Source organism: Aristolochia californica, unplaced genomic scaffold (assembly GCF_029961685.1).
Source record: "Aristolochia californica isolate CCGP_79_NKW_82.1479 unplaced genomic scaffold, dmAriCali1.0.hap1 SCAF_13, whole genome shotgun sequence".
In the NCBI taxonomy this organism is placed as follows: domain Eukaryota; kingdom Viridiplantae; phylum Streptophyta; class Magnoliopsida; order Piperales; family Aristolochiaceae; genus Aristolochia; species Aristolochia californica.
In genome coordinates this window covers 11,631,958-11,645,109 of record NW_027181804.1, presented here as the reverse complement: position 1 = coordinate 11,645,109, position 13,152 = coordinate 11,631,958, and the positions used below count along the sequence as shown (strand labels likewise).

The window sequence follows — 13,152 nt, the reverse complement described above, 5'->3', positions numbered from 1 at the left end:
CAGTGGTGGATGAATTACATGGGCACAATTCTTTACTAAATTGGATTTGAGATATGGGTACCACCAGATTCGGGTACACCCTGCAAATGTGGAGAAGACTGCCTTCTACACACACCATGGCCACTTTGAATTCCTCGTCATGCCATTTGAGCTATCCAACTCCCCCATCCACATTTCAGGCCCTTATGAAGGAGGTATTTCGCCCTCTCTTAAGGAAGTATGTTCTGGTTTTCTTTGATGACATTTTGATCTATAGCAAGTACTGGGACGAGCATATTCTGCATTTGCACCATGTATTCAACCTCTTGCGTTCACATCATTTATTTCTCAAGCAATCCAAGTGCTCCTTAGGTACCACCGAGGTGGCATATCTAGGACATGTCATATCTGCCTCCGAAGTGAAGGCAGACAACAACAAAATTCAAGCAGTCGTCGACTGGCCCTCTCCACATTCAGTCATTGCTTCATGGGGATTCTTAGGTCTGGCAGGGTACTATCGGAAGTTTATTCGCAACTATGGCCTGCTTGCGGCTCCTCTCAATAGTTTACTAAAGCGGAATGCCTTCACGTGGTCTGAAGCCGCTGCCTCATCCTTTGCTCAATTGAAGCACGCCTTAGCCACAACTCTAGTGCTCCAACTTCCCAATTTTGAAGAGCCATTTATTATAGAATGTGATGCCTTCAGAGGTGGCATTGGTGCGGTCTTACAACAGCAAGGCCATCCCATTGCATATTTCAACAGGCACCTTGCCCCACACCACCACAAATTAGCCGTGTATGAACGCTAACTTATCGGCTTAGCCAAAGCCATTCAACACTGACGGCCCTATCTTTGGGGTCGACACTTCGTTATCCGCATAGACCACTGCAGCTTGAAGTATCTATTGAAGCAACACATCACCACTTCCCCCAGCAGCATTGGCTTAGGAAATTGATGGGCTTCGATTTTCAGGTGGAATATAAACCAAGACTACTCAACAGGGGAGGCGATGCCTTGTCTCGTCGGGAGGTGTCTGAGCCACACCTACATGCCATTAGTCAACCACAATTACTTTTGCTGGATTCCCTTCGGGAAGAAATTCAGCAAACTCCGGAGCTCATTGACCTGTTTCAGAGCATTGAGCAGCACACCATGGACAACAACTGGGCCATTCAAGACCGACTCATTCTTTACATGCATCGGATTTATTTACGTCTTACCTCAACCTTACTCCACACAATCATATCTACATATCATGACAGTACTCATGAAGGCCAGCAAAAGACATATTTCTGGCTTAGCCGTGACTTCTATTAGCAAGGTATGAAACGGATGGTGTCTAAAATATGTATCTGCGTGTCAAGTCTGCCAAAGGAATAAAACTGAGTCATTAAGCCCAGCAGGTCTGCTTCAACCTTTCCAGCTCCCTTCTAAGGTATGGGCGGATGCTTCCATGGATTTTATTGATGGCCTCCCTAAATCCTCCGGTAAATCTATTATCTTGATCGTGGTGGATCGATTTTCAAAATATAGTCACTTCCTTCCTCTATCACATCCTTACACGGTGACCCACATAGCTCAGATTTTTATGGACCAAATTGTCTGCCTTCATGGCTTACCAAAGTCAATTACAAGTGACCGCGACGCAATGTTCACTAGTACTTTTTGGAAGGAGCTTTTCAATTTACATGGCACCAAATTGGCCTTCTCTTCAGCATACCACCCTCAGAAAGATGAACAAACGGAGGTGGTCAATCGGACTGTTGAGATCTATTTGCGTTGCTTCATGGGGGATCATCCCAAAAGTTGGGTCTGTTGGCTCGCTTGGGCAGAGTTTTGTTACAATACCTCTTACCACACAGCACTCCGGACTACACCTTTCAGAGTGGTTTATGGTCGTGAGCCCCCTTGTCTCTTATCTTATGTGGCTGGCTCTTCTCGTATGGCTGCTCTCGACCAGACTTTGGGGGAACGTGATCGTATGCTCTACCAGGTCAAAGCTCACTTGCTGCAAGCTCGGGCTATGATGAAGCGCATCTATGACAAGGGCCATCGTGACCTCTCGTATGCTCCTGGGGACTATGTCTGGCTTCGTCTTCAACCTTACCGCCAGCTTTCAATTACGGCCTCCAAATGTCATAAACTGTCCCCTAAATTCTATGGGCCATTCCAGATTGTTGATCGTATGGGCAGCGTCGCTCATAAATTGCTACTTCCCCCGAATACCAAGATTCATAATGTCTTCCATGTCTCACTGTTGAAGACGTTCAGGGCAACTCACCTATGTTTCACACACCCTAGCCACAGTTAGAGGATGGTCGTGTTCTGCCCACTCCAACTCATGTTTTGCAAACTCGCCGTGTCCAAGGTTCGTGGGAGATTTTAGTCCATTGGGCCGAGACAGACCTTGCTGAAGCCTCCTGGGAACAGTTAGAAGCCTTTTGTTCCCTTTATCCACACTTTGAGCTTGAGAACAAGCTCTTTCTCCAGGAGGGGTGATGTTATGGACTCCATAGCAGATCGAGTGATTAGTAGACGTCGGGGGTAATTCATGTAATTTTTCCAAGTTTATTACTTTGCTGGTTTAGATGTAATTCCTCTTAATTTGGTGGGCCTTTGCTTAGCCTTTACAGTGTAAGTCAACCCTAATCTTCTCTCATATGGAGGACGGGTGCGTGAATGAAAAATTAAGCATTGATCATTAGTTTAATCTTGAGTTCAGATTCTCTCTTCCAACAAGGTCCAAGGTGCAAGCTTTCTTCGAAAGCTTGGTTGTTCTCAGCAATAGGGCGTTCCAAAAATCCTAAGTCTTCCTCAAGGTCGTCTCCCAATCTGGAACCAAGAGGAGATCGTCGGGTGACTCGATCCATGGCTAGGGAGTTTAACATAGTATTAGCTAGGTACTTAACATTTGGTATCAGAGCAGGCGCTACGTTGCGAGTTTGACTCCCGGTGTGGGTGACCACGTCGACCAAGATTTCGGTGACCATGTAACAATGGACCATGTCTCTAGTGTTAAGCCGTCATGGTCGACGGCTCATGAAGGTGGGTGTGATGTTATGGTCCTGGGTTAAGTACTTGGTTTTTCGCTACCTACCAGGCCGGTCTTTTGGGTAGTATTGGCTAGGTACTTTACAACTGTTAATCAATCAATTAACAACAAATGCATGCCACTTTGGGTATAAACTATCTTTTTCATCCACAAGAGAATGTGGCTTAGTCAAATGACCCAATAAGTCTCGTGTTGTAAGGAATCCCTTAATCGATTAAGATCAATTCATATTAGTTCAAATTCTTTCAAGGGAATAGTGGTGATTTTAAGCAAATCACTTTTACTAGCCATGTTAAAGCACAAATCCTCATCCGTGAAGTATTTTGGTAATCAACAACAAAATAGGAGATCAAGTAATTGCAGCACCTTTAACTTGTTTATAAGGTCTAATCAATTATCTCAAGATTGACTAGATGATCTCCAAATCGCTTGAGTGCAAGAATTATAATAAAGAGAAGACGCTGTACCTTCTTAAAGCAGCTTTCCCTTCCACACGAGTGTTGGAAATCAAGGTAGAGAGTAATAGTAACTTGAGTGAGAAAATCTGATTCTTAAAACAAGAGCCACGTTGAACTCACGTCTGCCATGCATGAGAAATCAGTATTCACCAGCCAAATTATAAGAAACCACATGCTGGAGCCTGCAGAATCTCAATGTGTAATTAATGGAAAGTTGCTGAATCAAAAGGAGGAAAGTAGCAGCAGGGGGATATGGACACGATCTCAGACTTGTCTCAGTTTTGGCTAGTTTCCCTTTTTGTTCGGATATCACCTTTTTCATACAAAAACTTATCTTCCAAACTAACTTTTTGAATTCAGATTGAGTTGAGGCAATTTCCTAATCCAGGCTCACATTTCCAATAGCAACTCAATGGCTGGAAACCTTTCTAATTGGAATACCAATTGCTGAACTTGAAACAGCAACGTCTGAAAACAGCAACTTCAAACCCAGAGTTCTTCCTAGATTAAACTCTACATCCAGGTAGATTTCTGAATTTCAGAACTCGAAAAAGGAAGGGAAACTGCTGCAACAATGAGGGAGAACCAAGGCCAAGCAAGAGAATCACCGGAATTTTTTTTGCTGTTGTTGCTTTCCTGGTTTCGGAAGTTTACAGCATGAAGCAAACCAGTTTGTTTGTTGTAGTTTCAACGGAAAAATCTGAGGTAGATCAATTCTCAAACTTCAACACCATAAAGTTTGTCAACGTTGCTTCTTAACGAATCAGGTTATGGAGAAAAAATAAGCAGCGAGGTGCATTGAGTTGTGAATATTTGATTAAAATCTTATTATTCACCGCGAATGATGGTGAGGGTGAGTATTCAATTTATACCAGTTTAGATTACAAAAATTACAACAGAAATTACAGCGTAATTTCTTCAATTTGCTGGTCTTCTGTCATTGGGTGTCCGTGACGGCTTATGTTACTCCTTTGATGGAGTCGGGATATCCTCTATGCCGTTATACCTTTGATGGAGTCGTGATATCCTCCCCCTTTTCCTCTCCCTGTTAGTTGGATTGGAACATACATGAAGTTTGGAGCGAAAAAATTCAAAAAGAAAACCTAAAATATTTTTGGTGAAAATGTCGACAACCTGTAGGTGAGATGACACATACTGCATGTGAAGTTTGTCAGTAACAACAAGTTCTCGAAGGAAATGATAATCTAATTCAATATGTTTGGCTCGCTTGTGAGAAATTGGATTAGTGCTCAAAAAGATTTCACTTTGTTGTTAAGACAAGAGGTCATTGTGGAATAGAAACATGAAGATCACAGAGGAGATGCGTAAGCCAACAAAGCTCGGCCACAACGTGCGGAAGAGTACGATACTCAGATTCACAGCTAGAACGTGATATCGAATGTTGATTTTTAGCACTACAAGAAATCAAATTGTCTCCAATATAAATAGAGTAACTAGAGGTAAAGCGACAAGTGTCAAGACAACATGCCCAATCAGCATCAGAGTAAGCAATTAGAGCACCAGGAGTAGCAGATGGTTGAAAGGTAAAGCCAAATTGAATGGTGCATTTGACATAGCAAAGAATATGCTTAACAACAAGAAAATAATCTTCAATGGGAGCATGCAGGAATTGGCTAACAAAGTTGACCGCATGGGCAATGTCAAGCCGCGTGATGGTCAAGTATTAAAGTGTGCCAACAAGAGACCTATAAAGAGTGGGTTCCGAAAATAGAGGACCATCAGCGAACAGATGATGGGAAATGACCATAGGCATATGGGTAGGTTTGTTGTTAAGTAACTGAGCTCGAGTAAGAATATTCCTTGCATATTTGAGTTGACTGATAAATAGGTCGTCACTAGTTGTTGAAGCCTCAAGGCCAAGAAAGTAACTAAGGGGACTCGAATCTTTAGTGGCAAACTCATAATTGAGCTTAGGAGTGAAACTGTTAAAAAGAGTTAAGTTGTTGTCAATAACAATGATGTCATCAACATAAAGGAGCAGATAGATAATGACATAGTGCTTCTGGAAGACAAATAGAGGAATATCAGCACGGTTGCAGGAGAAACCAAATTGAGCCTTCTGCAACTGAAAAATATGATGAGGGAAACAGGGATCAATATACCCAGGAGGTTATTCCATATAAACATTTTTAGTGAGAGTACCATTGAGGAAAACATTTTTGACGTCAAATTGTTGAAAAGGTCATTTGTTTGTGACAGCAATAGAGAGCACAACTCAGACAATGGTAGCCTTCACAATAGGGCTAAAGGTGTCAGTGTAATCAAGACCAAGTACTTGAGGGTAGCCCTTGGCAACAAGGTGTGCTTTGAGACATTTGATAGATCCATTAGGTAGATATTTGGTCTGAAACACCCATTTGGAGTCCACGATATTGGTGTTAGCAGGTTTAGGGACTAAAACTCCATGGCAATAAGCCAAGCAGGATTTATAGCAACAGATTTGAGTCTTTGAGGCGTAGTAGAGACAAGGAGAGTGGAGAGAAATCACAGAGATCCCACGGTACCTAGGTTGGCCGAATGGCGAGTTTTAAAAATGTTAGTTTTAGCTCGTGTAAGCATAGGGTGAGGGCCCAATGGAAGTGTAGAAGCAGGAGCAGGAGCAAGGGGAGTGATTAGTGTCTCAGTAGGTTTTGGATTTGAAGTTTGGTGCGGTGATTAGGGACATGGAAAAAATTTAGTGGCCTACATGGACTCATCAACTGGATCAGTACAAATAGCACATGGGGTGAATCCGATTGAGTAATAGGCAAAGAATGGTGTGCAGAGGAAGGAGGGGGTTTTGTATGGAAAAGACTACGTTCTATAAAGTTGGAAAAATGGAGAGAGGAAGGGGGTTGAGCTTAAGATGTTTTGATGAAAGAAAAATTGTATTCATCAAATTGAGAATGGCGGGTGATATAGATTCGAGAGGTGATAGGATCAAGGCATCGAAGGGACTGTAACCCAAAAAAATGCAGGGAATACTGTGAGGCAAAACTTTATTAGATATATAATATCATAAGCAAGGATAAACATGACAACCAAATGATGAAAATTTTCATAGTTCGGAAAAGAACTATATAAAAGTTCAAACGGTGATTTACCTCCAAGAAGTGATGTGGGCAAACAGTTGGTGATGTAAACTGCAGTGTCAAAGGCTTCAATCTAGAAATGAAGTGTTGAAAGCTTCAACTCAGAACTGTGAAGAGAGATGGGAGTGAAAAAGAAGTGTCAAACAAATCTCAGTCACATGACAATGTTTGCATTCAACATGATCATTTTGGGCAAAAGTTTATGGATAGGAAAGTTGATGATGAATGCCAAAGGTACAAAGATGAGTTTGGAAGCAAGTGCTAGTAAATTTGCCCTCGCATCACTTTGGAAAATTTTAATACAGGCAGACTATTGTTTTTCCACAATTTTTTTGAAATTGTGTAAAGACATTATAAAAATCAAATTTGAATTTCAAAAGATAAAGTCAGGTGAAACGTGAAAAATCATCAATGAAGATAATAATAAGCAAATCCTTAATGGGATTTGACAGGTAAAGGGCCCCATATATCACAATGAATAAAATTTAACACATCAGATGACCTATGTTCGTGACGTGGATATGGCATACGATGATTTTTCGTAAGTTGACATGTACTACATAATGATGGAGAAGGGAATAAAGATGTAAGATAAAGATGTCCTTATTTATGTAAAGAAAAAATAACAGAATGATTTACATGTCCAAGGCAAAGATGTCATAAATCATAAGAAGCATGTAAAGATTTATTCTTAAGGACAAAAATAAGGGTAGGGTTACCACACTCTAGCACATATTAGCCTTCATCTCTCTTACCGATTGCCACCACTCTTCTTGTGAGACGATTCTGAACAGTGTAAAGATTATTAGTAAATGTAACGGATAAAGGAAAATCAAACGTTAATTTACTAATGGAGAGAAGATTTATGGTGAGATGTGGAACAACGAAAAACATCTAACAACTGAATATTTGGGATAGGAGAGAAAATACCAATGTGTGAGATAGGTAAGGAGTCATCATTCCCCACAATTATAGTCCTAACCCATGTAATGAGTGGATTGATCCAGGATGGATGGGTCATTGGACATATGAGAAGAAGTCCCAATGTCCAAGAACCAATCAGAGGACGCAGATCCATTGAGAGAGCACGATCCAGTGAAAGCCTTAGCAAGATAGGTACGAAACTCACTGGACTCTCTACGGCCATAATGCTAGTTGCAACGATCAACATAGTGACTATCAAGACGGCATATCTAGCAACGTAGAGGGCGGCGCCCTTTACCAGAATGAGTTTGGTCTTGGTTGACATAATGGCAGCCAGAACCATTGGTTCGGCCATAGGTTCGATCGGAGTCATGGCGGGTCGACCAGTCCGAACCACGGGATGCAACAGTGAAGGCAACAACGGGAGAAATAGAGCTCTTGAGAGATTTATGGAAGAGCTCAAAGCTATCAACTTTGGAGACGAGGTCTGAGAAATAAGAGAGAAGCGTGAGGACCATTTGTGTGATGGAGAAGGTGAAGAAATCGGCTCTAACTCCATGGAGAAACCAATGAAGTTTGTCAGTGCTATCGATAGGTATGTTGATCGCATGAAGCTAGTCGCAGATACCCTTGAAAACACGAGTGTAGGTGGTAATAGATTGATTTCCGTGCTTCAGCTACTGGAGGTCGTCCTTGAGACGGATTTCGTGAGCCTTTGACCAGTGCCTGAAGGCATTTTCCAAAGAAAGCCAGATCTCACAAGCAATGGAGAAGCCAACGGCTTTGGCCATTGCTTCCTAAGGGAGGAAAGGCGCTGATCCATTGCTAAATATTCAAGTAAATGGAGGAGGTGGCACTAGGGTTTTGTCAACATAGCAGAAGAGATTCTGACTCTCAAGAAGGAAAAAGTCGGCTTTTCCGAAGGAGGTAGGTTGTGGAGGAGAATTTAATTGGTAATCATATAGATTAGGGTATGACAGGGGGAAGAGGAGGAAGAGAGATAGGTTGTGGAGGAGAGTTTAATGGTAATCGTGTGGATTAGGGTATGCAAAGGGCGAAGAGGCGGAAGAGACTCACCGGCCATTTTACCTTTGAGATCAATGTCTTGGATAAGACGGAGAGACGAGGGAGTAGGTGCCTGAACGGTGGAGGAGCCATTAAGGTAAACGCCGTTTGATCGTAGTGGTTACGGCAAGGATGAGTGAAAGAGACGAAACAGAGAGACGCCTAGGGTGGGAAAAAAAGGGTATCTCGACGAGGACGAGTCAGAGACGTTGTTTTTCGGTCAGGAGACTGATTCGGTGCTGAAGCCGATCTGCGAGGCGCAGCTCGCTCAGAAATGAAAACCCATCAGGCGAGTGAAGAGGGGAAGGCGACGGAGCGAGGGGAGAGGATGATTTGCCGGGGCCAAGAGCCGATGCGCAGCCAGCAGAGTTGCAGTGGATGCATAGCTGGAGGAGTGCGACAGGGTTGTTAATGCTGCGACATTGGTGATGAAGTACTGATGTCGAAGATCCACGGCTGACTACAGCAGCGGAAGAAGGGCGGAAGAGGGTTCTCCGTCGGAAAAAAAGAAGAGAAATGCAATCAGAGAGACAGGATCAAGGGCTGATATCATGTGAAGATTTGATTAAAATCTTTTTATTCATCACGAATGATGGTGAGGATGAGTATTCAATTTATACCGGTTTAGATTACAAAAATTACATTCAATTTGGTCGTATTCTACGTCTGATGCAGGTGACTGGTCTTTGGGCGTCCGTGACGGCTTCTATTACTCCTTTGATGGAGTCGGGATATCCTCCATGCCGTGGCCTTTGATGGAGTCATGATACCCTCCACATAAGTGTGCTGTAATTTATAGTTTACAATAACAAGGAGAAACCAAAAACTTTTCATGAATAAGTATGTTGTAGCATGTAAGGTAACAACATATAAACTTTATGCATGAAGAGGGCACAAAATCACGTCTTCCAAGGGTCAATGGAGACTCAAAGATTCAGTAATCAAATCTGGAAAAAATGCTTACCTCGTTGGCTGATTTGGCTCCTACTAACGAGTACATCAAGGCATGTTGTGATCAACCGAACAAGGAATGAAACATTCAGAAGAAATCCTAAAAATATTGCTCGGATATCATGTTATTTTTCAGGATTCTACGATAGAAATGCATATAACATGAGGTAAAGGAAGTTGGAAAGAACAAGAGGAAGAGAATGAAAGAGGGAGAAAAAGGAGTGCATGAGGTAAAGGAAGTTGGAAAGAACAAGAGGAAGAGAATGAAAGAGGGAGAAAAAGGAGTGCAGGAGAGGACCACTTGGTTAGAAAGAGAGAAGGACCCACTTTCCACTGATGGGAGGTGGATCAATTTCCTTTAAGAAGTGACATTTGGTGTTATAGGAAAATACCACCTAAGATATGGAGGTGACAGTTTCAAATCCCATGAGAAGATCAATATTTTCCTCTCACGGGAAGAGTGTTATGCCAAGTAACTTCATCCCTTTCCATGTAAAATTTGTCAAAGGGGCAAGAGAAGGACAAGGGAGAGAAAGGTGAACCACCTCTACCATCTAATACATACATTTCCCTAGCCGTTGGAGGTAATTAAAGAGTCACCCTAAAAATACTTTCAATTTGTTGAAGCCTTATGAAGAAATTCCGAGTTCCAAAAACTGCATAAAGAACTATCTTCAGAGTTGTGGTAACTAGTATATTTCTTATCGTCAGCATTTCACACTTCAAATTGGCCACATGTAACGCGATAGAAAAATCTGCTCGTACAACAGTCAAAGAGAGACCAACAGGTACTCTAAATCTACTCCCATCTTTAGAAGTGTTTAGGGTTAAGATAGAGGACCTTAGATCATTTCAATTCCTACTTTTTACTCGCAGTTTCTAACAAGAATTTTAGTTTCAGAAATTGATTTCTGAAGGAAATACGTTTAAGATCAACTCACCTTAAACCATAAGCACTTACACAAAAGAACGACCAAATATGCTAAAAATAAATCAAAAATGCATTTGAAATCACCGTTCAAACAGAACAGATTTCTTATTCTTCAAGCATTTGCAATCCGAGTAATATAACACCACCAACCACTCTAATATGCACAGATTCAGTGACTTTCAGTTGATTGTCACCTCCTAAGCACAGAAAAGGTAGTACAATACTTAGATCAAGTTCAACCCGTTAATGCCAGATATGTGTCCTATATCATTCTGATTGAGCGCTGGCTGCCTCCATCATTCCGTTTCTGATCTGGTCAGATATGTCTCTTATATGACCAGGGCCGTGAGGTATAAACACTGTGGTATTCTTTGATGAATTACCCAGGTCTTTGATGGTATCGAAGTACTGAGTCACCATAATCAAGTCCATTACCTCTTTTGCTGACGTACCCTCAACTTTATGAGAAAAGTTTAGTATGTTCTCCCTGAGGCCATCTGTTATCGCTTGCCTCTGTCTCGCTACTCCAATTCCACCTAGGTACTTGGCTTCCGCCTCTGCTTCAGCCCTCTTCACCTGAAGAACCTTCTCAGCCTCCCCTTTGTACACACTAGCGAGCTGAAGCCTCTGGGCTGGAACGAGAACACAACACCAGCTGATTAGAAACACCCACACAAAAGCACAAGCCTCGATTCTCAGGCAGCATCTAGCCTTTAACAAGATCTCCAAAAAAAAAAACCAAAAAGGTACCTGCATTTATCTCGTTCATGGCCTTGCGCACAGATGCATCTGGTATGATGTCAACCATCAAAATCTGCTCTATGTTATACCCATATGCTTCCAGCACCTGACACATCAATTCACGATACAACCTATTAACATACCGTATAAATAAGGATGCCTTATTAATTTGTGAATCTACAAAGAGAAATCACATTAATTTGTGGAAGAAAAAGAATATGGATCAGCAGGAAAAATGTATATACGAAAGACAAAAACTACAGAAAACACTGTACAAGTTGAAAATAATAATAAAATTATTATGGGAGGTGAACAAATGGACTTGAAAATCTTCAGGGATTAATAAACAACAAAATTACATTTAAAAAGATTAAGATTTTTAGTCATTATCACAAGTTTGGATTAGCATTATTATCACCAAGTAGACAAACCTCGACAGCAGAATAAACATTCATTGAATTGACCTATGCTTCAAATAACAGAAAAATGTTCAAAACAGTCATAATTGTAAAGAGGCCACCCTGAAACAACTGCAGACAGGATACCTTTTCAAGTTCTTCTAATACAGCTTTAGCTACATCATTCTTCTGCTCAAAGAGCTCATCCAGTGTCATTCTTGGAACGTGAGCTCGTACAACTGATCATAAATCAGAGGATGCTCAAGGCATAAAATTGCTATCTTGTAGGTAAAAGCAGCACTTAAGAAAAACTACAATAATTCAGTGAATTCAGTGTTACCATCAAAAACATATGCTTGAATCTGTTCTTTGGGATTTTGTAGCTCATAAAATGCATCATCAGCATTTTCTCTGATGACTCTATACTGAATAGAGCAAAGCAACTGGACGAAAACATTATCCTGTAGAACAAAATAAAACAGGACAAGTACCCAATTAGACATCATAAAGCATCAAGTCCATAAGAGAACAAGTAGAAAATAATTAAGCAACTGCGAGGTTAAATAAACATCCATCAAAGGTTAGATCGATCAAGAAAGAACATTTTGTAAGCATACAATATCGCTGCAATGGAATGTCTAATACAAGGACTGAATCCATGACTATGCCAAAGATGTCCGGTGCACATCACAATAGCATGGTCAAACACATTTTGGAGTAGGACAATTGGAGAACAGTGGGTATAAATAGTGCCGGAGAACTTGGAAAATGATTAGCACTTGGCTGACAACATGTCAAGGGATACACGACTCATCAACGCAGCATGTCTTTGCAGTAGAATTACATTGATGCAATTAATTTATATTGTTCTCTTTGTATCCACCAAGATGAAAGTCAAGATAACACCGACAAGCACAGATTTCTCACGGTCCCAGGTTTTTGACACGCCTAGAATTCATAACTTCCCGTAGTCGGCAAAAAAATCATCATATCACCGAGTTATAGTTCTACTCAATCACCTTCTTCAAGAGATGAAAAGAATGATTTCCTTCTCGGAACCTCTGGATGAAACACAATGAGCGCAAATCATTTGAACCAATCTGGAAAATTGTTCTTCCAGAAAGAAACAGACAAAGGGGAGACACCTTCGAATCTTATCTAATAATAATTGCATCGCTAGTCAAACCTAAGGAAGAATAATGATCGTTTACACATGAATTCAAGTAAAAGGAACTTGGACCTTAGTTTTGGTCTCAACGCGGACGTCGAGAGAAGAAAGCCTGACGGAGAGAACGCCGGCCAACCACTGGCCCAAGAAAGGGTTGAAGAAGTGGAAACCCGGGAGAGCCACACCCTCGAAGCGACCCCATCTCTCGACGATCCCCACACTCGCCTGATCTATACACGCGCAAAACAAGAACGAATTTGTCACCATCTCTTCGGCCGGTTCCTTCTTTTAGATTTCCTTAATCGTTGATTCAAAAGAATTTCTCAGAGAATTCCTCTACCTACTTGTTCTTCCTCCTTCCAAAGTCCCCGTACATAAATACCAAACACAAA

General features: G+C 41.5%; 1 protein-coding gene across 1 annotated transcript; it reads right to left on the bottom strand.

The window, feature by feature from the left end:
- Positions 1-10,502: 10,502 nt before the first annotated feature.
- Positions 10,503-13,152, bottom strand: LOC137948245 (hypersensitive-induced response protein 4). The gene is made up of 5 exons (XM_068794254.1): positions 12,833-13,152; positions 11,933-12,053; positions 11,740-11,831; positions 11,204-11,300; positions 10,503-11,085 (listed from the first exon to the last, which is right to left on the bottom strand). The coding sequence occupies exons 1-5, from the start codon at positions 13,025-13,027 to the stop codon at positions 10,721-10,723; spliced, it is 870 nt and encodes a 289-aa protein (XP_068650355.1). The 5' UTR covers positions 13,028-13,152; the 3' UTR covers positions 10,503-10,720.